Raw genomic sequence first — 25,241 nt, forward strand, 5'->3', positions numbered from 1 at the left:
TGCAAAAAGGAAAGATGATCTAAATAAATTTTTTTAAAGATACATCACATTCATGAACAGGAAAACACTATTATTTAGATGCAATTCTCCCCAAACTCATCAACAGATGAGAATCCCAATCAAAATCCAAGGAAGCTTTTTTATAGAAAATGACAAGGTGTTTCTAAGAAACTGCATGAAAATGCAAAAGATCTGGAATAGGAAAAACAACTTCTGAAAAAAATGGCTTAGAATATGTGATCTAATATAAAACTAAAGTAATTAATACAATGTGGTACTGACATAAGGAAGGACATATAGATGCTTGGAACAGTATGAGTCGAAAATAAAACCAAACATACAGAACATTTGATCTTCAAAAAAGTATCAAGATAAATCAATCAGAAAAAAGACTATTTTCTTGGGCTCCAAAATCACTGCAGATGGTGACTGGCAGCCATGAAATTAAAAGACACTTGTTCTTTGGAAGAAAAGCTATGACCAACCTAGACAGCATATTAAAAAGCAGAGACATTACTTTGCCAACAAAGGTCCACATGGTCAAAGCTATGATTTTTCCAGTAGTTGTGTATGGATGTATGAGTTGAACCATAAAGAAGGCTGAATGCTGCCAAGAATTGATGCTTTCAAACGTGGTGCTGGAGAAGAGTCCCTTAGACAGCAAGGAGATCAAACCAGTCAATCCTCAAGGAAATCAACTCTGAGTATTAACTGGAAGGACTGATGCTAAAGCTCCAATACTTTAGCCACCTTATGCAATGAGCCGACTCACTGAAAAAGACCCTGATGCTGGGAAAGACTGAAGGCAGGAGGACAAGGGTATGACAGACGGCAAGATGGCTGGATGGTATCACTGACTCAATGGACATGAGTTTGAGCAAGCTCTGGGAAATAGTGAAGGACAGAGAAGCCTGGTGAGCTGCAGTCCATGGGGTCACAAAGTTGAACACGACTGAGTGACTGAACAACAAAAAATGGAACTTCATGGAATTTCATCAAAATTAAAACTTGTGCTTTCCAAAAGACACCACAGAGATAATGAAAGCATTAGCCACAGAATACTTGAATAGATGGAGACAGATATATCCACGTCTATTTCTATCTCAGTTCAGTTCAGTCGCTCAGTCGTGTCCGACTCTCTGCGACCCCATGAATTGCAGCACGCCAGGCCTCTCTGTCCATCACCAACTCCCGGAGTCTACCCAAACCCATGTTCATCGAGTCGGTGATGCCATCCAACCATCTCATCCTCTGTCGTCCCCTTCTCCTGCCGCCCCAAATCCTACCCAGCATTAGGGTCTTTTCCAGTGAGTCAACCCTTCGCATGAGGTGGCCAAAGTACTGGAGCTTCAGCTTCAACATCAGACCTTCCAATGAACACCCAGGATTGATCTCTTTTAGGATGGATTCATTGGATCTCCTTGCAGTCCAAGGGACTCTCAAGAGTCTTCTCCAACACCACAGTTCAAAAGCATCAATTCTTCAGCGCTCAGCTTTCTTCATCGTCCAACTCTCACATCCATACATGAGCACTGTAAAAACCATAGCCTTGACTAGACGGACTTTTGTTGGCAAAGTAATGTCTCTGCTTTTAAACATGCTATCTAGGTTGGCCATAACCTTCCTTCCAAGAGTAAGCGTCTTTTAATTTCATGGCTGCAGTCACCATCAGCAGTGATTCTGGAGCCCAAAAAAGTAAAGTCTGACACTGTTTCCACTGTTTCCCCATCTATTTCCCATGCAGTGATGGGACCAGATGCCATGATCTTAGTTTTCTGAACGTTGAGCTTTAAGCCAACTTTTTCACTCTCCTCTTTCACCTTCATCAAGAGACTCTTTAGTTCTTCTTCACTTTCTGCCATAAGGGTGGTGTCATCCGCATATCTGAGGTTATTGATATTTCTCCCAGCAATCTTGATTCCAGCTTGTGTTTCTTCCAGCCCAGGGTTTCTCATGATGTACTCTGCATATAAGTTAAATAAGCAGGGTGACAATATACAGCCTTGACGTACTCCTTTTCCTATTTGGAACCAGTCTGTTGTTCCATGTCCAGTTCTAACTGTTGCTTCCTGACCTGCATACAGGTTTCTCAAGAGAGAGGTCAGATGGTCTGGTATTCCCATGTCTTTCAGAATTTTCCACAGTTTATTGTGATCCACACAGTCAAAGGCTTTGGCATAGTCAATAAAGCAGAAATAGATGTTTTTCTGGAACTCTCTTGCTTTTTCGATGATCCAGCAGATATTGGCAATTTGATCTCTGGTTCCTCTGCCTTTTCTAAAACCAGCTTGAACATCTGGAAGTTCACGGTTCACGTATTGCTGAAGCCTGGCTTGGAGAATTTTGAGCATTACTTTACTAGCATGTGAGATGAGTGCAATTGTGCGGTAGTTTGAGCATTCTTTGGCATTGTCTTTCTTTGGGATTGGAACGAAAACTGACCTTTTCCAGTCCTGTGGCCACTGCTGAGTTGTCCATATTTGCTGGCATATCGAGTGCAGCACTTTCACAGCATCACCTTTGAGGATTTGAAATAGCTCAACTGGAATTCCATCACCTCCACTAGCTTTGTTCGTAGTGATGCTTTCTAAGGCCCACTTGACTTCACATTCCAGGATGTCTGGCTCTAGGTGAGTGATCACACCATCGTGATTATCTGGGTCGTGAAGATCTTTTTTGTACAGTTCTTCTGTGTATTCTTGCCACCTCTTCTTAATATCTTCTGCTTCTGTTGGGTCCATACTATTTCTGTCCTTTATCGAGCCTATCTTTGCATGAAATGTTCCTTTGGTATCTCTAATTTTCTTGAAGAGGTCTCTAGTCTTTCCCAATCTGTTGTTTTCCTCTATTTGTTTGCACTGATCGCTGAGGAAGGCTTTCTTATCTCTCCTTGCTATTCTTTGGAACTCTGCATTCAGATGAGAATATCTTTCCTTTTCTCCTTTGCTTTTCGCTTCTCTTCTCTTCCCAGCTATCTGTAAGGCCTCCTCAGACAGCCATTTTGCTTTTTTGCATTTCTTTTCCATGGGGATTTTCTTGATCCCTGTCTCCTGTACAATGTCACGAATCTCTGTCTATTTCTATCTAATCATCTATAGAACAAGATTCGTATCCAGAATATGTAAAACACCCTTATAACACTGTAATAGAAAAGAGAAACCAACAGTTCAAAAAATGGGCAAAGATCTGAGACACTTTACAAAGGAACATTTTAAGAAAGGCTGATACACACACTGAAAAAATGTTTGAAATCATTAGTCAGCAGGGAAATGTAAATTAAAACCATAAATAGTTTCCACTATCCACCCTTCAGTTCAGTTCAGTCGTTCAACCGTGTCCAACTCTTTGCAACCCCACGGACTGCAGCATGCCAGGCTTCCCTGTCCATTACCAATTCCAGGAGCCTATGCAAACTCGAGTTGGGGATGCCATCCAATCATCTCATCCTTTGTTGGCCCCTTCTCCTCCTGCCTTCAATCCTTCCCAGTATCAGGGTCTTTTCCAGTGAGTCAGTTCTTCGCATCAGGCGGCCAAAGTAGTGGAGCTTCAACTTCTGCATCAGTCTTTCCAATGAATATTCAGGACAGATTTGCTTTAGGACTGACTAATTTGATTTCCTTGCAGTCCAAGGGACTCTCAAGAGTCTTCTCCAACACCACAGTCCAAAAGTGTCAATTCTTCGGCGCTCAGTTTTCTTTATGGTCCAACTCTCACATCCATACACGACTACTGGAAAAACCATAGCTTTGACTAGACGGACCTTTGTCAGCCAAGTATCCATCCTACTTTCACTTATTTTTCAGAAAGATTTTATTGATGGGAACCAGCTTTTCTGTCTTTTTGAATTTGTTATACAATATTACTTCTGTTTTACGTTTTGGTTTTTGGGCCCCTAGGCATGTGGGATCCTAGCACCCTGAGCAGTGATTAAACCTGCAGTGAAAAGGCAGAGTTTTAATCACTGGGCTGCCAGGGAAGTCCCTCCTTCCCACTTTTAAGATAATTACAGCCTAAAAGGAAAAGACCAGTTAAGTGAAATGAACAAACTACTTGAAAACATACAAACCTGACACAAGAGTAAATATAATACATAAACAATCCTGCATTTATTGAAAAATTTGAATTCATAACTTAAAACCTCACACCACAGAGTAGGAAGTGGCAACCCACTCCAGTATTCTTGCCTGGAAAATTCCACAGACAGGGGAGCCTGGCAGGCTACAGTCCATGAGGTCGCAAAAGTCAGACACAACTGAGTGACTTTCGCTTTCAAAAGAAAGAACAAGAAAGAAAAAAAAAATCACTAGCTAACAGTCACATATTTGGTTCTGAAGGACAACTCTTATTTAATACTGTTTTGATTTCTGCAGATCAGATTTTTTAGTACTCATGTATAAGTTTTCTCCTTTCCTTTAGTATTACAGGACAAAGTTGAAAGAGTATTCTATATACCTAGGAAAATTAAACTGCATACCAAATGCATATTCAATCTCACAAGGGTTGATTTATTAGTACTTGCACAGCCTTGTGAAAAGTGCATGATGCACCAGGTCCCTTTGAGGCACATTCATTCTCACAAAAAACAGTAGCATTTCAGGGTCAGGAACCGCGGTTTCATGGGGAGAAGTTCTACAACCGACATCAAAAATATTTTGGAAAACAATAGTGCGCAAAATTTAAAAATAAATGGGAAATGTATGCCTTAAAAAACAAAACCAAAAACACCTCACACCAGGAAACCTCTAAGCCAAGGTGGTTTTCCTATGAATTCTATAAAACATTTCATGAAGATATAACTCCAGCTATACATAAAGTCTGTCAGAAAAAATCCTTAATGAAATATTAGCAAATTAAGTCCAGTAATATATAAATATTCTACGGCCATTCCTTGTAAAATGGGAAGTTTTTAATGTAATAAAGCCTTAGCAGATGTGATTGAAACCAACAATAATTATCCCTAAATGATAAATATGAGAACTATTATACAAAACTGGACTCAAAAATAAGATATTTAATAACAAATGATAGAAGAAAAACACAAAACAATTACTTGAAAGCAACTATAAAAATTAAGTGAATGGCATAAATCAAAATCTGTATTAAAATCTAGTTTGTTTCTGAACAGAAAAATATAGTAAAATACTGATTCTCCCAAAAAATAACATATAAATATATACATTTTCTCAGAATTCCAACAGGCTATTTTTAGATATTCAATAAATCATATTAAAACTTAGTGGGTGAAGAGCCTAAAGAAAAGCTTTAAAGTAACAAATATTAAAACTAAGACACTGGCTTGATAGAGCAGAGAAATGCCAATACCTCAAAACCAAAAAATATACAGTATTAAAAATTTCTTATAATAATATATACTATTAATAAAATCACTGAAGATACTACAGCAATAAATATACGTTTATGATAAATATTACTATGTAAATGTTGATAGAATGTAAGAGAAATTCAGGAAAAGATTCCCACATATATATGACTTAAATACATCTCAGTAGTGCCAATTGAGTTCATTGATGAATATCAGCTATTTAGATGAAAAGATAAGTTATTTAACATATGTTACCACAATTAGTTACTCATCTGAAAAAACTGTACCCCAATCTTATCCTGTATCCAAAAATAAATATCAAATTGAGTAAGACTTAAATGCTAAAATATAAAGTAAAAAGCTTGAAAGAGAATATAGATTATAAAATTTTACTGAAAGGCAATAAAGATTTAAATAAATGAAAAGACACACAAAGTTCATAGTCAGTCAATATCATAAACGTACCAATTCTCTCTTGACTGACAGACTCTAAAAACAATCCATCAAAATTCTGCTCTTACAATTTTGTTTTGTTAGCTACTGGTAAAGTATTTCTAAAATGAACAGTAACAAGAATAGGTGAGACATTCCTGAAGAAAAATTTTCAAAGATATGTGAACTATCAGGTTATCAACACTTATTGCAAAGCTAAATTAATTAAAAGAACATGGCACAGAAATAAACAAAAATTCCATTGGACAATGTGAGGGTAAGCCCATAGGTATACACTACAGAATAGCTTTTCAAGTAACTATGTGAAGAAAACAGCATTTGATGATTGGTAATGAGATAATTTGTTAGTATTATGGCAAGAAATAAATGAGTTCCCTAACCCAAACCATAAAACAGTTAACTCTACAAGAATTCAAAGAGCTATGTGTTAAAGGTACCACCAATGAACATTTTAGGGAACAATATGAAATATCTTTCTGATGTCAGCATAGAAAAGGTTTCCCTAAGTAAACATTTTTCAAAAATCAAGTCAAAAAGGAAAAGACTCTATTTATTATCATTCAAATATATTAAAATTCATTTCTGCTTATGCAAAGACTTATAAGGTCAAGTCATGAGTTAGGAAAATTTATTTTTAATATTTATAACTGACAAGTTTCTTCTTCAGGACACTTAGAGAACTCCTACAATGCAGTTCAGAAAAGGTCAGCAATGCAACAGCAAGTGAGGAACAGATTTTGCAGTAGAGGAACCAGAAAGAGCCAAAAACAAGAAAAAATATTCAACTAAATTATTAATCAGTTAAATATAAATATTTGAAAAATGAATTCTATGTTATATCGACTATAATTCAGTTCAGCTCAGTCGCTCAGTCATGTCCGACTCTTTGTGACCCCATGAATCGCAGCACGCCGGGCCTACCTGCCCATCGCCAACTCCCGGAGTTGACCCAAACTCATGTCCATCGAGTCGGTGAGGCCATCCAACCATCTCATCCTCTGTTGTCCCCTTCTCCTCCTGCCCCCAATCCTTCCCAGCAACAGGGTCTTTTCCAATGAGTCAACTCTTCGCATGAGGTGGCCAAAGTATTGGAGTTTCAGCTTCAACATCAGTCCTTCCAATGAACACCCAGGACTGATCTCCTTTAGGATAGACTGGTTGGATCTCCAAGGGACTCTCAAGAGTCTTCTCCAACACTACAGTTCAAAAGCATCAATTCTTCGGTGCTCAGCTTTCTCCACAGTCCAACTTTCATATCTATACACGACTACTGGAAAAACCATAGCCTTGACTAGATGGACCTTTGTTGGCAAAGTAATGTCTCTGCTTTTTAATATGCTAAGTTGGTCAGAACTTTCCTTCCAAGGAGTAAGTGTCTTTTAATTTCATGGCTACAATCACCATCTGCAGTGATTTTGGAGCCCCAAAAAGTTAAGTCTGACACTGTTTCCACTGTTTCCCCATCTATTTCCCATGAAGTGATGGGACCAGATGCCATGATCTTAGTTTTTCTGAATGTTGAGGCTTAGGCCAACTTTTTCACTCTCCTCTTTCACTTGCATCAAGAGGCTTTTTAGTTCTTCTTCACTTTCTGCCATAAGGGTGGTGTCATCTGCATATCTGAGGTTATTGATATTTCTCCCGGCAATCTTGATTCCAGCTTGTGCTTCCTCCAGCCCAGCGTTTCTGATGATGTACTCTGCATATAAGTTAAATAAGCAGGGCCACAATATACAGCCTTGACGTACTCCTTTTCCTATTTGGAACCAGCCTGTTGTTCCATGTCCATTTCTAACTGTTGCTTCCTGACCTGCATACAGGTTTCTCAAAAGGCAAGTCAGGTGGTCTGGTATGCCCATCTCTTTCAGAATTTTCCACAGTTTATTGCGATCCACACAGTCAAAGGCTTTGGCATAGTCAATAACATAGACATAGATGATTTTCTGGAACTCTCTTGCTTTTTCGATGATCCAGCGGATGTTGGCAATTTGATCTCTGGTTCCTCTGCCTTTTCTAAAACCAGCTTGAACATCTGGAAGTTCACAGTTCACGTATTGCTGAAGCCTGGCTAGGAGAATTTTGAGCATTACTTTACTAGTGTGTGAGATGAGTGCAATTGTGCGGTAGTTTGAGCATTCTTTGGCATTGTCTTTCTTTGGGATTGGAACGAAAACTGACCTCTTTCAGTCCTGTGGCCACTGCTGAGTTTTCCAATTTGCTGGCATATCGAGTGCAGCACTTTCACAGCATCACCTTTGAGGATTTGAAATAGCTCAACTGGAATTCCATCACCTCCACTAGCTTTGTTCGTAGTGATGCTTTCTAAGGCCCACTTGACTTCACATTCCAGGATGTCTGGCTCTAGGTGAGTGATCACACCATCGTGATTATCTGGGTCGTGAAGATCTTTTTTGTACAGTTCTTCTGTGTATTCTTGCCACCTCTTCTTAATATCTTCTGCTTCTGTTAGGTCCATACTATTTCTGTCCTTTATCGAGCCTATCTTTGCATGAAATGTTCCTTTGGTATCTCTAATTTTCTTGAAGAGATCTCTAGTCTTTCCCAATCTGTTGTTTTCCTCTATTTCTTTGCACTGATCGCTGAGGAAGGCTTTCTTATCTCTCCTTGCTATTCTTTGGAACTCTGCATTCAGATGGGAATATCCTTCCTTTCCTCCTTTGCTTTTCGCTTCTCTTCTCTTCCCAGCTATTTGTAAGGCCTCCTCAGACAGCCATTTTGCTTTTTTGCATTTCTTTTCCATGGGGATTTTCTTGACTAACAGACATAAAAAAAGAAATTGATGGGAACATAACAATAGTAGGAGATTTTAAAACCCCACTGACGTTAATGGACAGACAGATTTTCCAAACAGAAAACCGAAAAGGCAACAGAAACTCTAAATGATATAATAGAACAAGTGAAGTGAACTCGCTCAGTCGTGTCCGACTCTTTGCGACCCCGTGGACTGTAGCCTACAGGCTCCTCTCTCCATGGGATTCTCTAGGCAGGAATACTGGAGTGGGTTGCCATTTCCTTCTCCAATAATAGAACAGTTAGACTTAATTTATACCTGTAGGACATTACATCCAAAAAAACCCAGAACACATATAGGTCATGAAAGACTCTAGAATAGATGACATTCTAGGGCACAAAATAAGCCTCAACAAATTTAAGAGAACAGGAATTATTTCAGCATCTTCTCTGACCACAAAGGCATGAAATCAGAAATCAATCACTGGGGGGAAAAAATTACATGGAGACAAAACAACATGCTACTAAAAAATTAACGAGTCAACAATGACCTCAATGAAGAAATCAAAAAATACCTCAAAATAAATGACAATGAAAACACAACCATATATGTAACTTCCCTGGTGATACAGTGGTTAGGACTCCACACTTCCACTGCAGGGCCATGCCACAGAGCACCACCAAAAACAAAACAAAATAAAAACACAGCCATACAAAATCTTCAGGATGCACCAAAAGCAGATCTAACAGGGAAGTTCATAGCAATAAAGGACTTCCTCAAAAAAGAGAAATCTCAAATAAACAACCTAACCTACAACCTAAAAGAGCTAGAAAAAGAAGAACAAACAAAACCTAGTATCAACAGAAGGAAGGAAATAATAAAAATCACAGAGGAATAAATAAGCGACTTTTTAAAAGACAGGAAAAAAACAATAAAACCAAGAGCTGATTTTTGGAAAGGATAAACAAAATTGACAAATCTCTGACCAGTCTCAAGGAGAAGAAAAGAGAGAAGACCCAAATAATCAAAATAAGAAATCAAAGAGGAACAATAACAACTGATGTAGCAGAAACTCAAAAAATCCTAAGCAATTACTATAAACAGGTATATGACAACCGGAAAAAAACACAAGTTTCTAGAAAGATACAGCCTGCCAAAACTGAATAAGAAATAGACTATTTGACCAGACCAATCACTAGAAGTGCAATAGAATTTGTAATTTAAAAAAAAAGACCTCCTTTCAAACAAAAGTCCAGGAACGTATGGCTTCACTAGAGAATTCTACCAAACATACAAAGAACTCATACCTATACTTCTCCAACCCTTCCAAAAGACTGAAGAGGAGGGAATATTCTCAAAGTCATTCTATGAAGCCATCTACACCCGAATACCAAAACCAAACAAAACAATACAAAAGAAGAAAATTACAGGCCAGTATCTTTGATGAATACAGTACAAAAATCTTAACAAAATATTAGCAAACAGAATCCAACAATATATAAGAAGGATTATAAAACATGACCAACTTGAATTCATGCAAGGGACAGGACAGTTTAACATATGCAAATCAATATGATACACCACATCAACAAAAGAAAAGACAAAAGCCAACAGATGCAAAAAAGCATTAGATAAAATTCAACACCCATTCATGATAAAAACTCTCATCAAAACAGGTAGAGAGGGAACATATTTCAACATAATAAAAGCTATTTATGACAAACCCACAGTCAATGTAACACCCCACAGTGAAAGCCTAAAAGCCTTACTGCTAAATTCTGGAACAGTACAAGCATGTCCACCCTCTTCACTTCTCTTCAACATAGTACTCGAAGTCCTAGCCACAGCAACCAGACAAGAACAAGAAAACACACCCAAATTAGAAGGGAAGAAGCAAAATTGTCACTGCATGCTGCTGCTGCTAAGTCGCTTCAGTCGTGTCCGACTGTGCGACCCCACAGACAGCAGCCCACCAGCCTCCCCCGTCCCTGGGATTCTCCAGGCAAGAACACTGGAGTGGATTGCCATTTCCTTCTCCAACGCATGAAAGTGAAAAGTCAAAGTGAAGTAGCTCAGTCGTGTCTGACTCTTAGCGACCCCACGGACTGCAGCCTACCAGGCTCCTCCGTCCATGGGATTTTCCAGGCAAGAGTACTGGAGTGGGTTGCCATTGCAGATGATACAATATTCTATATAAAAAACCCTAAAGACTCCACACAAAAACAATTAGAATAAATGAATTCAGCAAGATAATAGGACACAGTTCAATATATAGAAATCTGTTGCATTTCTTTGCACTAACAATGAAATCACAAACAGAAAGTTTAAAAATAATCTCACTTAAAATCATTAAAAAAAAATAGGAATAAACCTAACCAAGGAGGTAAAAGACATATGCTGAGAACTATAAAACACTGATATCAGATTTGAAGAATTAATATTGCTAAAATGGCCATACTATACACCACGATCTATTGATTTAATGCTGCTGCTGTTACTGCTGCTAAGTCGCCTCAGTCGTGTCCGACTCTGTGCGACCCCATAGACAGCAGCCCACCAGGCTCCGCCATCCCTGGGATTCTCCAGGCAGGAATACTGGAGTGGGTTGCCATTTCCTTCTCCAGTGCATGAAACGGAAAAGTGAAAGTGAAGTTGTTCAGTCGTGTCCGACTCTTAGCGACCCCATGGACTGTAGCCTACCAGGCTCCTTTGTCCTGATTTAATGCAATCCCTGTCAAATTATCCATGACAGTTTTCACAAATGATCGTAAAAGAACAAATGATCCTAAAATTTACACAGAATCACAAAAGATCGAGAATTGCCAAAGCAGTTCAGAGGAAAAAGAACAAAGGTAGAGGAATAACATCACAGACTTCAGACAATACTGCAAACCTACAGTAATCAAAACATGAAAGTATTGGCACAAAAAGAGAGAGTGGATCAACAGAACAAAATAAGCCAGAAATATGCCCACATTCCTACAGTCAATTAATCCTCAACAAACGAGGCAAGAATATACAATGGAGAAAAGACAGTCTTTCCAGTAAGTGGTGTTGGGCAAGTTGGACAGTGTCATATAAATCACTGAAGCTAGACCACTCTCTAACACCAGATATCAAAATAAACTCAAAATGACTTAAAAACTTAAATATAAGACATGACACCTTAAATTCCTAGAGGAGAACATAAGCAAACCATTCTCAGACATACAATTTTCTTAGATCAGTCTCTCAAGGTAAAAGAAGTAAAAGCAAAAATAAATGGAAACTAACCAAACTTAAAAGCTTTTGCACAGCAAAGGAAAACTATTAAAAAAGAAAAAAGAAAAAAAGACAACCTACAGAACGGGAAGAAAATATTTGCTAACAATGTGACTGGCAAAGGCTTAATTTCCAAAATAAGCAAATACATGCACTCCAAAAAAAAAAAACGCACTCCAAAAAATGGGCATAAGACCTAAATAGACATTTCTCTGAAGACATACAGATGGGCAACAGGCACATGAAAAGATGCTCTGCATAGCTAATGCAAATCAAAACTACAATGAGGTATCACCTCACACTGGTCAGAATGGCCATAGTCAACAAGTTCACAAATAATAAATGCTGGAGAGAGTGTGGAGGAAAAGGAAGCCTCCTACGCTGTTAGTGGGAATGTAAACTGAGACAGTCACCACAGAAAACAGTCTGAAGTTTTCTTAAAAAACTAAAAAGTTACTGTATGATCCAGCAATCCCATTCCTGGACACACATCCAGGAAAGATGAAACACTAATCTGAAAAGACACGTGTACACCAGTGTTCACACCAGCACTGTTACAATGGCCAAGACATAGAAGCAGATTAAACGTCCATCAACAGATGAACGGGTAAGTGTGATACACAACACACTTCCAGATTCTCCCTACTGAGTTTTCAAATCTTCCTAGCCAAGAACCAAGATACTGCGGAACAAAAACAAGACATCTCACATGTATCATTTCTGAATATCTGAGCCACAGATCAACAAGCATAATAAAATTGTCGCTTTAAACCACTAAGTTTTGGTGATCTGCTAAGCTGCACATTATCAGTAATAAGAATGCAAATTCAAACTATGTTTTATCTTAAATAATTTAGACAGTAGGCTCTAGAAAACTGTTAACTGATTTAAGTGACACTAGTGATAACAAAGTCAAATGTCTAAAATATGCATGTTAGGTACTTAAAATTCTTTCACAAAATAACTGTGAGAAAAGGAGTATTTTCTAAATTAATATTACTTAACATGAAGTTTAAAGACGTATATATTTAAATCAACAAGTAGTTGAATTAACATGATGAACAGACATCTGATTTTCATCTATATGTCTAAGACAACATGCACTGTAGATATTAAAAACTTAAGTGTTGTGATCTTTTCATTGGAAAATGGATGAGAACCCTATATTTGAATCATCTTATATTTAAACATTTATCTTATACTTACAACTCCACCAATCTTTTATACTAGTTATCAACATAAACTAAAATTCATATACAACTCATGTCTTCCTTTCAGTCTCAAAGTTTTCCTGTCACCACTCAGTTTTAAAGATAACAATCTTGAAATAAAAGTGTAACTTGTTTTCAGATACATATTCCTTTCAGCAACATAGAAATAAAGCAAAAACTAGTTTAGTCCATTTCATTTGTTCAAAAACTTAATACAATGCTTAATTCAAAAAGAATCTATGTTTTTATTTAATAAACTAGAAAATTATTAAGAATGGTGAGGTGTTTTAAAGTCATCTCAGTTTTATACCCATGTTTATATCTTTAAAGACAACTCGAGGTTTTGATTTCAACATTTTCATAAAGAAGATATTCCTTCAAATGCTGGAAGGACAAAAACAATACTCAGCCATAGGTCATATAAAGAGAAATTTTTAAGTAGTTCTGAGGTTAAAAAAAAAAAAACTGCTCAACTTATTAGTTCTTTTAAAAATTGACGGAGAAAGCAATGGCAACCCACTCCAGTACTCTTGCCTGGAAAATCCCAGGGACGGTGAAGCCTGGTTGGCTGCCATCTATGGGGTTGCACAGAGTCGGACACGACTGAAGCGACTTAGCAGCAGCAGCAACAGCAAGAAAATGAGAACAAAATACCTATGTCCAGAATCATGTAGAAAACTAGGAAGTAAATGTGAGATTACAATTTGCCTAATGAACATTCATTTTAATTCACTTTACTTGGAAAGTAAACTGGATGATCTTAGGCAAATTATATAATCCTTTAAGAGGCTTTCCTCATTTTTAAAGTAAAACTTGAACTTTATAGGGTTGCTACAAAAATAAAGGGGACAGCTCAAGGGCAGGCACATAGTTGATGGCTGGTGCTGGCTCCCGTTTAATTATATTCCTTTGTTGAGAGATTTGAGATGGTTCCTATTGCAACATTAAATTGTAATATCTAGAGATGAATCCTTTAGGATGCTTTAAAATTAAAAAAAAAAATTGAACTGCACTGATAAAACAGATGTTTTATAATTCAAACACAAACTGACATCGACACTCCAGTGTGCTTAGTTGCTTCAGTTGTGCCTGACTCTCTGCAACTCTACGGACTGTAGCCTGCTGTAGCCTGCCAGGATCCTTTGTTCATGGGGATTCTCCAGGCAAGAACACTGGAGTAGGTTGCCATGCCCTCCTCCAGGGGATCTTCTCAACCCAGGGATTGAACCCATGTCTCCTGTGTCTCCTGAATTGCAAGCGGATTCTTTACCGCTGATAGGCAGCCCCCAAAACCTGTCACGGTTAACATTCATTAAAATATCTCTAAATTACTTTACAAAATATTCCTTTATTTCTACCAAATAACAATTATTATTCAATTATTAGAGTTCAATTCAATTATTATAGTTCACTGTGATTCCAGTGAACTAGGGGACAGTTCAGAAATAGGTAACAAGAGATTTAAGAGGAGCTTAGAGGAGCTTGGGAGTTAAGATAAACCTGCATTCAAATCCTGGTTGTACCACTTCAAATGATGTCTCTAAGCATTAGTTTCCTCCTTAGTAACACAGAAACAGTTGTCATATTTTCATCCAGAGGGTTGTTACAGCAGAGATTATATACGTATTAACAATTCTCCCCTTTTTCTTCATTAAGAGATCCTTAATTTTGCTGTTGGCACCAACAGGCACAGCTAAAGGACAATTCTAGTTTTCTTCAAAATCAGGATGGCTAATGAAATGGAAACCTATGTATATATGTAGAGTTTCTATGAAAGTTCTTTAAGAGGCTGATTCCATTGAAAACTATGCCTTTCTGCCTTCCTCCCTAACCCATCACAAGCTGAAGATAAGCAGGCATCTCAGAACATCAGAAAATGGAAGCCATATGTTAAGGAAGTGATAAAGAAAACCAGAACACCCTGTATTCCTGATAATCAGAGCATTTTTTCATCTAGGCTTCTTTCACATGGAAAATAAGTTTCTACTGTGTTTCTGTTATATCAACACATAGTTGAATCTAATCTACCAGTTACATAATGATCAAGATTTTTAAAAAGTTAATACATGTAAAGTTTTTCACAAATAAACTGGTATACTGCAAGTGATCAAAACAATATGAATAGTTTTTTAATCCAAAGACTGCACATGAAAATTCAGCAATGCTCCTATTTTTACCTTGAAGTTGTCGAGTCAGTTACATTCAATGAACTTATTCTATCAGTAAGAAAATTAACCACTGGTAAATGACCAAGTGTCTATCTTTGTTGTTATCGTTTAGTTGCCAAGTTGTGTCTGACTCTTTTGCAACTCCATGGACTGTAGCCCATCAGGTTCCTTTGTCCATAGGATTTCCCAGGCAAGAATTCGGGAGTGGGTGGCCATTTCCTTCTCCAGGAGAGCCCCCCAGCCAGGCAGGGATTGAAACTGCACTGGCAGGTGGATTCTTCCCCGGTGGTTACCTTAGAATCATTTAATTAATCAAAGTCCTTGATTTAAAGAAGCAGTTATCTAAAAGCATTTTTAAAACATTTCTCTCAACAACAAGGTCCTACTGTATAACACAGGGAACTATATTCAATATCCTATAAATGGAAATGAATATTAAAAAAATGTATATACAAGTATAATGCAATCACTTTGCTGTATAGCAGAAATTAACATTGTAAATAAACTATATATCAATAAAAATTATTTTTGAACTTCTTTCAAACTGCACATAAATAACATGAAGCAATGGTTAAAGGAACATGAGTTATACATCAGTCATTTCCGCTATCAACATGTTATCTTAAAAAATCGACAGCACAATTCTCCAGACAAATGACAAACTAGAAGGCGGACTACCCTTTCTCTTCTGATTTGCATAAATATTGAAGAGTTTTTTTTCTTTTAAATCCCTTTCATTGAAAACACTATATATCTGGAACGCCAATTTAACTTTTTTCATGTTTAAACCAAATTTCCCAAAGTCCTCACTGATGAGGTTACATTAGCAGACTCTATAGTTTGCCGAAAGGTTGCACCCTAGAAGGGCTGAACTTGATTTATAAAACAAATATTTGAAGTTCCATATCCTAGTGGTCTTGGGCAATGAACACACAGTTAGGTCTGGTATTACACAAGACTTTTTGAGGCACTTGCCTAAGTGAATCTCCTTTTTTTCTGGACATCAACATCAAGACAAAATGGTAAGCCTCAAATGACCATCTTTGGAATCAGAAATTTCCTGAATACCATCCATGTAGCAATCTGCTCTTCTCTCTATTTGTAGAGGTCTGTGTTCCTGAGCTCCCTTATGGAGGCAGCCCAGCCTCCTCTTCCAAGCTAGTTACTTCTCTGCCTTCAACAGCCCCTTAATTATAAACTACCAGAAAGAGGGAGATAAACGGTAATCTTTACCACACCATTTGCATTCAACATTTGGTTTAAAATCCCCTGTTTGCACACCCCTAGACTAAAAATGCTTGCAGGCTGGAGCAAAAAAGAGTACCTGCACCAGAAACATAAATTCCAAATGTTTTGTGTGTAAAGACCCACATACAGCTGCATGCTTATTACTGCCTTAATATTTCTGCTTTAAGATTGTTGTTACTGCAACATCTTTCACAAAAAAAGTATCCAATCAAAAGCATCATTAGAAAGCTATTTGATTAATTACTATTACTATTAATTACTATTTCTGGTATACAGACTTGAGCAAAGGCATATCCAGAAGCAGGAAATCAAAATTTACTTGCTAAAGTGAGAATTAATGGCTGAGGGATACCTTCTAACAGCATGTTTTACTTTTTGACCCTGTTCCCCCGACCACAGACGACTGGTTCAAAGATAAACCAGCTGGACCAATTATAATCTTTTTACTAGGAACTTAAAATCTAAAATGGATAAACAAAAAGACTAAAAGTCACTGGAGCATAACTGCTTTTTGGCAGTACTAGAGAGAGCAGGCCCATGATCACGTTTCACTGAGTTCCCTGGAGGAAATGTGTTCTTTATCTCCTCCCTGATTTCTGTGAAATATCCCAGCATACTTCTAAATCTTTTTTCTTGAGGTAAGCAAGCAAAAGTCTATTTTTGAAACTTGCATGCAACAAAAGGGACAATTAATAACTAAATCCACTGACGATCAGGAGCACTACTTTTCAATATGTAGTCTGAAGAACTGTTATCACTCGAAAAATATTAACAAACTAATTCCAAAGAGAAAGAAGGTACTAACAGATCCCTTTAGTGAAGGTAAACAGAAAACAAAAGAAAAGCACATTTCCCTTGCCTTAGGAATTTTAGATGCCGAAATTTATCCATCATAAACAAGTGCACGAACATCCTTTGATGATTCAATTCTCTTCTTCGATTCACTAAACTTACTGTGGTAATCATTTAATGATGTACATAAGTCAAAACGTGTCAATTATATCTCAATAAAACTGCAGGAAAAATTCTATTCTTGGAATTTATTCTATAAAAACACTTCAATAAGTAGATAAATATGTGTATAGAAATGCATACTTAACACTGTAACAGTAAAAAGTTGAAAATAATATACACACATGTAGAAGAGGAATCTGGTTAACTTATAGTACAGTGAGACAATAAAATACTGAGTACACACTAAAAAGGATAAAATGGGTCCATATACACTAACAGAAGATGTCCAGGCAGTTGTATGAAAAATGCAAGAACAGTACGTTCTTCCCACCCATCACATAAAGATATATATTTACATTTATAGAAAAAAGTCTGGAAAGATATATATTACACTTTCAGAACAGATTCTCTTTGGAGAATGGTAAAGATAAATGTTTTTATTTTCTGCTTTATTCATTTTTGTATTATAAAATTGAATGTATTACTTTTATAATATAAGAAACAAAGTTTCTTTTAAGAAAATCATGTAACAATGGAAAAAATATGAAGAGAGAATTAAGAGACCCTGTAAACAAAGTTTGAGTGATACGTTCAATATGATCCACACATACCCAAACCATGGCTATATTCAATAGTAGTAACTACGAGAATATTTAAAGAGTAAGATTCTTACAAGTCAGATTAACTTTATTAAAATACTAAGAGGGTGTGATAAGATCTAAACCAAATCAAACTGGACCATCACATTAATTAGCCGTAACTAATCACTGTTATAGATAAATGCCTTCTCCAGACTTACATTTACTATCTAAGACACCATTGTTTTGGGTTTTTTTTTTAGAATGGTACTTACAGTTCTCTACAATTTCATCAAAAACTGCACCAGTTTTCTGCTCAAACTGAAAAAGCAAAAAAAGAAAAGTAACATTATTATCATTCTTCATTCATACTTTTTAGTATCCCTTCTTCCTCCCTTAAGAGCTGTAATCTTCACCCAAAGTATACAAATTCATAATAATATAAACAAAAACACTACCAAATAGAGTAAAACAAAAATTATTAGCATGGATAAAAGAGTTCTCAGGCCAAAACCTCCAAACCAAAAATTAAGAGATATATACATACTCTCCCTATTAAAAAAGCTATTTTTTAACGTTTTTAAAAACTGAAGTATAGTTGATCTACAATGTTTCAGGTATACAACAAGGTGATTCGGAAAAGCTACTTATTTTTCAAAAATCACTTTTCTATCACATAACACAAAAGATCATATACATTTGTAATAATAATAAAACACAGCCAACACTTACTAAGAACTTACTAACGACACTTATTACTAGAACTATGTTAAACTTCTAATCAAAACTGAACAGAACAATCGCATCAATAGGTTTTACTCTCAGGTGAATGCCAGAAATCTGCTGCTCTTTAAATGAAAGTTAGCCAAATTATAGGAATGGTTCCTTTTTCAGTATGTTAGGGCCCAAGATAGAAACAGAGCCAAGCATGAAGTAATTTCAGACCTTTAAACAGATATAGAGGAGGGGAAACGCAAAGCAGAGGCAACTCCACTCAGAAGCTAATAAAGACACGACTAGGAGTTTCACTTCTAGTCTTTAAAGGCCTCCTCATTTTGGCAAGTGTGTGCATTCCAACCTTCTGCCTCCCTACCTACTATTCATCTATGAGGCAAGAAGAGAAGCAACTCTGCTTCATGATAAACCCACTAAACTACAGTGAGTCTCCCCATTCAAAGGGCAAACTTCAGGAAAGAGAACTACCTAGCTACCTACATAACTACAAACGAAACACAACAGCTAGCTATAGTAATCAATAATATCTAAGATTCATTGAACAAAAAGACAACCAAGGATCCCAGGTTTCTGAAAGAAATTAACTATGTGAAGGACAAGGTTCAAGGTGAATTGAAGAATAACCACTCCAGAAGGAAACAATTTACAGAAAAGAAATTTCTACTTTTAAGTGCTATCTGAGATACGTGAGAGGCTACGGATACAAGAAACTAAACCCAGATGGCCATGAAAAGGAGACATGTGAAAATATTAGGAGACAAGAAAATAAAAATTTTGCTGGGCAAGCTTTTGACAGAGTTTTCAATCAACTTCCAAAAAACAAAAAGTCAGAATTGGAAGATATTTTATATGAAAACATGAAAGATTAAGCAATTAGGTATAAAAGAAATCTCAAAGGCAAATCCAAGGAAGAGAACAATAAACAGGTGAAATAATAGAAGAAAATTTCCCTGAACTAAATAAATGGATATTTGAGATTGAATGGGTATACCAAATACCAAAGAGAAAGTGGTGGGGGGGAGGGGGATACATCCTGGTGAAATTTCAAAATTTCAAAAAGAAAACAAAAAGAAAATTAAAAAATTATCATGCAGATGATTCATTAAACACATCTAACATAACTGAATTCAACTACATAAACACTGAAAAAGGAAAGAAACAGTAAAGGCCTCTCTGCCTACCATTCCACTCAATGAGCTATGTGAATAAAAAGGAAATGGGAGACGAGACTCTGCAAGCTAAAGAATGAAAGCACTGGTCTACACTGAAGGGGGTTTGAGTGTCTGAAGAAAATGGATTTTTTGGACAGTACTACCTTTTTATTTTTCTAGTGATGAAAATGATCTAAAACTGATGTGGTTGCACAACTGTGAAAATACAACTATTGAATTATGTGCTTTAAACGGGTGAACTGCATGGCATATGAACTACATCTCTATTAAGCTGTTCTAAAAACACATTAAGAAAACTATTTCCATGAAGTCTTGCGTATTAAAAACCAAAAGGCACAACTGAAACAAGAGTAACTAGGGAAATGGTATGTAGGCATATGCCAGTATTTTTTAAAGAGAAATTTTTTAAATGTATATTCAAACCCATTAAATAAATAATATTTTTAATACATTCAAGCCCCTCAAGTACAATTTCCAGTGTTAGGTGGTTATCTCCTTTTAATGTTAGCCTCTCTATGTATTTGAACTTTTTACTATGGTAGAGCATCAATTAAGGGAGAATCTACTTTTGACTCACTTTGATTTTGTTGTTTTTGTTTTTCATATTTACAGAATTTTATTTTACCTTGGAGTATAGTTGATTTACTATAGTGAAATGGAGAACATTCCCACCAACAGTGTTGAGGGATTCCCTTTTCTCCATCCCCTCTCTGGCATTTATTGTTTGTAGACTTTTTCATGATGGCCATTCTGACTGGTGTGAGGTAACACTTCACTATAATTTTGATTTACATTTCTCTAATATGCAGTGATGTTATATACAATAGAATATTACTCAGCCATAAAAAGGAACGAATTTGTGTCAGTTCTAGTGTGGTGGATGAACTTAAGAGTTTGTCATACAGAGTGAAGTAAGTCAAAAAGAGAAAAACAAGTATCGTCTATTAACACATATATATATGGAACCTACAAAAATGGTCCCCTAGAGAAGGAAATGGCAAACCACTCTAGTATTCTTGCCTAGAAAATTCAATGGATAAAGGAGCCTGGTGGGCTAGCCCATGGGGTCACAGAAGAGTCAGACAAAACTTACCTACTAAACAACAACAACAACAGAAAAATGGTACTAATGAACCTATCTGCAGGGCAGTAATAGAGAAGAAGACATAGAGAAAAGACTTGTGGACACAGCAGGGGAAGAAGGTGGGATGAATTGAGAGAACAGCATTGAAACATATGTATTATCATATGTAGAACAGATCTGTATGATGCAGGGAGCTCAACCTCGTGCTCTGTGACAACCTAGTGGGGTGGGATGGAGTGGGAGGTAGGAGGAAGGTTCAAAAGGGAAGGAACATAGGAGGGAGGTTCAAAAGGAAGGAACGTCCATATACCTATGGCTGATTCATGCTGATATATGGCAGAAACCAACGTAACATTGTAAAGCAATTATCTTCCAAGTAAAATGAAATAAATTTTTAAAAAACCCATAATAGTGATGCTGAGCATCTTTTCATGTGTCTGTTGGCTATCCATATGTCTTCTTTGGAGAAATGTCTAATTTAGATCTTCTGCTCATTTTTTGACTGGGTTGTTTGCCTTTTTGATCTTTTAATTCAAATCTGCTGGTGACTACTTAACACTGCACAAGCCAGGTGACACTGACACCACTCTCAATCATGGACTACATCAGAACTGCAGAACACCTGCTTGGCCTAAAATCTAACATTGGGGTGACAACAAATGTACAAGTAAGACTTAGCTTTGCTGTAATATGGTGGTTTTGCTAAATGTGTTTGGGTGCTTCTTCTCTGACCTGTCTATTTACAAATAAGAATTAGATATAAACTGTAATTTAGCTTTGAATAATGTATTACTCAATCCTCAAGTTTCATAAAAGATTTAACTGGACTTAAAAGAAGCAACAGTTAGAACTGGACATGGAACAACAGACTGGTTCCAAATAGGAAAAGGAGTACATCAAGGCTGTATATTGTCACCCTGCTTATTTAACTTTTATGCAGAGCACATCATGAGAAACACTGGGCTGGAAGAAACACAAGCTGGAATCAAGATTGCTGGGAGAAACATCAATAACCTCAGATATGCAGATGACACCACCCTTATGGCAGAAAGCGAAGAACTAAAGAGCCTCTTGATGAAAGTCAAAGAGGAGAGTGAAAAAGGTGGCTTAAAGCTCAACGTTCAGAAAACTAAGATCATGGCATCTGGTCCCATCACTTCATGGGAAATGGATGGGGAAACAGTGGAAACAGTGTCAGACTTTATTTTTGGGGGCTCTAAAATCACTGCTGATGGTGATTGCAGCCATGAAATTAAAAGACGCTTACTCTTGGAAGGAAGGTTATGACCAACCTAGATAGCATATTTAAAAGCAGAGACATTACTTTGCCAACAAAGGTCCGTCTAGTCAAGGCTATGGTTTTTCCAGCGGTCATGTATGGATGTGAGAGTTGGATGGTGAAGAAAGCTGAGCGCTGCAGAATTGATGCTTTTGAACTGTGGTGTTGGAGAAGACTCTTGAGAGTCCCTTGGACTGCAAGGAGATCCAACCAGTCCATCCTAAATGAGATCAGTCCTGGGTGTTCATTGGAAGGAATTACCGACTCGATGGACATGGGTTTGGGTGGACTCCGGGTGTTGGTGATGGACAGGGAGGCATGGCGTGCTGCGATTCATGGGGTCGCAAAGAGTCAGACATGACTAAGCGACTGAACTGAACTGAAAAGCCAAGCTGATTTTAAGAATCTGTAATAACTATTCTGTATAAGCAAGGATTTTCTCAATACCACAAAGCCTAAAATTAAAAAAATAAACAAATGAATATGGATATTAACTTAAGACAAAAAAATACCAGTTCATTTTTAGTTACCAAAATAGTCTCATGGGCTCTACTCCTTTCAAAACGTGTAACTGTTGCATTTTTAAACTTATAAAATAAATGCTACAACTTTAAGGGATTTTTACTTTCAAATTTCTTTACCCATAAAATAAAGATACAGTGATACCTACACTTCCCAGAATTGTTAGCATGATTAAATGAAAAGCATTTAGCATATGATTAGCAAATCATAAATATGCAGTGAAAGTGTTAGTCACTGAGTCGTGTCCAACTCCTTGTGATCCCATAGACTGTAGCCTACTAGGCTCCTCTGACCATAGAATTCTGCAGGCAAAATACTGGAATGGGTAGCCATTCCCTTCTCTAGGCTATCATCCTGACCCAGGGATTGAACCCGTCTCCTGTATTACAGGCAGATTCTTTACTGTCTGAGCCATCAGGGAGCAATATGATGATACTAACAAAAGATATCCTCCCTTATCTTAAAAATTAGGATTCACTGTAACATTTGTTTGTAAAAATGTATCCACTGTTTAAAATAAAAGGAAAGTACTGGGAAAATGACTACTCTCTCTTTATTTCAAAAATTAAGCACTGGGAATAAAGTATATTTTTACTTACTAAATAGAACACTAAAGTTCCCTAACCCTAGAGGGGGCTAAAAGTCCCAATATACTGTGAATTGATAAATACCACCCACGACCACCTGTGGGGAAAAATTAACACATTTAAAAAATCACAGAGGGAATTCCCTGGCAGTCCAGTGGTTAGGACACTGCATTTCCACTGCAAGGGTACCAGATTCCATCCCTGGTTGGGGAACTAAATCTGCACACAGCGTGGTGTGGGCCAAAAAAAAAAAAAAAAATTTACTGAATCGTGGACCAATAATTTTTATTTTAAAATGTTAATTTTCTCTTTTATCCACCGTGTGTGTTAGTTGCTCAGTCATGTCCTCCTCTTTGCGACCCCATGGACTGTAGCCAACCAGAGACTCCTCTGTCCATGGGATTCTCCAGGCAAGAACAGCATAGGAGTTGGTTGCCAGTGCCTTCTTCAAGGGATCCCCCCAATCCGGGGATCTAACCCAGGTCTCGTGAATTGCAGGCAGACTCCTGCACTGCATGCGAATTCTTTACCAACTGAGCTATGAGGGAAGTCCACCATACAACTCTGCAAATTCTCTGGACATAACTGCTAAAATGCCTAACACCATAAACACTTTCTCAAACTGGTTTTAATATCTGCAACAATTTTAAGAGTTTATGATAAACTTACTCAGTGAAAACTAAACCAAAAGCTCTATTTTCAGAAAATTGAAACTGGATTTTTCAATGATTAAGTAGAGACTGAAAACTGTCAAATGTCCTTCACTGTCTTCTTCTCTAAAATTTACTCTTTTCACCACTGATTCCTTTTTTTTATTTCAGTAGGAGCCCCAACACGCCAGAATTCAAAGAACTCTCAAAATATTTTCCACCATTCAATTGGGCTTCCTTGGTGGCTCAGTCGTAAAGAATCTGCCTGCAATGCAGGAGATGTACGTTTTATTCCTTAGACGGGAAGATCACCTGGAGAAGGAAATGGTAACCCACTCCAGTATTCTTGCCTGGGAAATTCCATGAACAGAGGAGCCTGGCGGGCTACAGTCCATGGGGTCGCAAGAGTTGGACATGACTTACCTACTAAAACCACCACCGCCTTCAAATGATCACAAGAGCTATCGTTTCTACTTCTAACACATCTTCGGTTTTAGATAAATCTTAACTCTCCATGATTAGCTAACCTATAGAGGTCAAGAAAGAAACAGAAACTGTTCCATAATTTAGTTTCTGAAGGATAACTAAGAATTAAATGAAAAGATAGGAGAAAAGATTCAAGAAAAGAACAGCAAATGTAAAGGTTCTTAGAAGGAGAAAGCATAGAGAATTCAAACAACAGAAAGGCTAGGTGGGTAAGAATTCTGGGACTAAAGCAACTCAGTACTGTAAGACAAAGCTGATGACAAATCATGGGCCAAATGGTGGACATTCTTTATGGAAAGGTTGACCACATATTCCAGTTAGCCCAAAGCATCTCAGCTTATGCCTACCATCCCCATGTAATCATTAACGTGCTCCCTTTCACTCTCAAAACTGTCTCAGTTTGTCACCCCAAGTATTAGTCACGTTTAGACGCCGGACTTTATCCTAAGCAAAAACACTGAAGGAGATGTAGGGAGGAGATCTAAGTTCTGAAAACAAGTACTCTGGTTATGGAGTAAGGTTATTTATTATTCCTCACTAAAGTTCTCATCATACTATTCTCATACTATCGTCTTCCAACTGGGAATGACTTCTACTTGATGAAACTCCAATGCTTACTTTTTTTGGGGGGGGAGGGGGGAGGGGTGCCACTCAGCTCTCAGGATCTTACTTCCCCAACCAGGGACTGAATCTAAGTCACCAGCAGAATCCTAATCACTAGACTGCCAGGGAATTCTCTCCAATATTTACTTAAAGCTCTTTGATAAGGCCTTTTCTG

The 25,241-nt window shown here is 37.2% G+C and overlaps 1 protein-coding gene across 10 annotated transcripts in view; it reads right to left on the reverse strand.

The window, feature by feature from the left end:
* The window catches only part of ZMYM4 (zinc finger MYM-type containing 4), a 157,236-nt gene that overhangs the window by 88,552 nt on the left and 43,443 nt on the right, over window positions 1-25,241 (reverse strand). For all 10 annotated transcript variants that reach the window (XM_081488960.1, XM_081488952.1, XM_081488950.1 and 7 more), the window contains one exon: window positions 18,224-18,269. Coding sequence is in view for 6 of the 10 variants with exons in the window: in XM_081488952.1 (XP_081345078.1) it covers window positions 18,224-18,269 (46 nt within the window). In the remaining 4 variants the exon portion in view is untranslated. The remainder of the gene's footprint in view (window positions 1-18,223; window positions 18,270-25,241) is intronic.

This window comes from Giraffa tippelskirchi, chromosome 5, assembly GCF_054371585.1.
Source record: "Giraffa tippelskirchi isolate mGirTip1 chromosome 5, T2T-mGirTip1v1.2.pri, whole genome shotgun sequence".
In the NCBI taxonomy this organism is placed as follows: domain Eukaryota; kingdom Metazoa; phylum Chordata; class Mammalia; order Artiodactyla; family Giraffidae; genus Giraffa; species Giraffa tippelskirchi.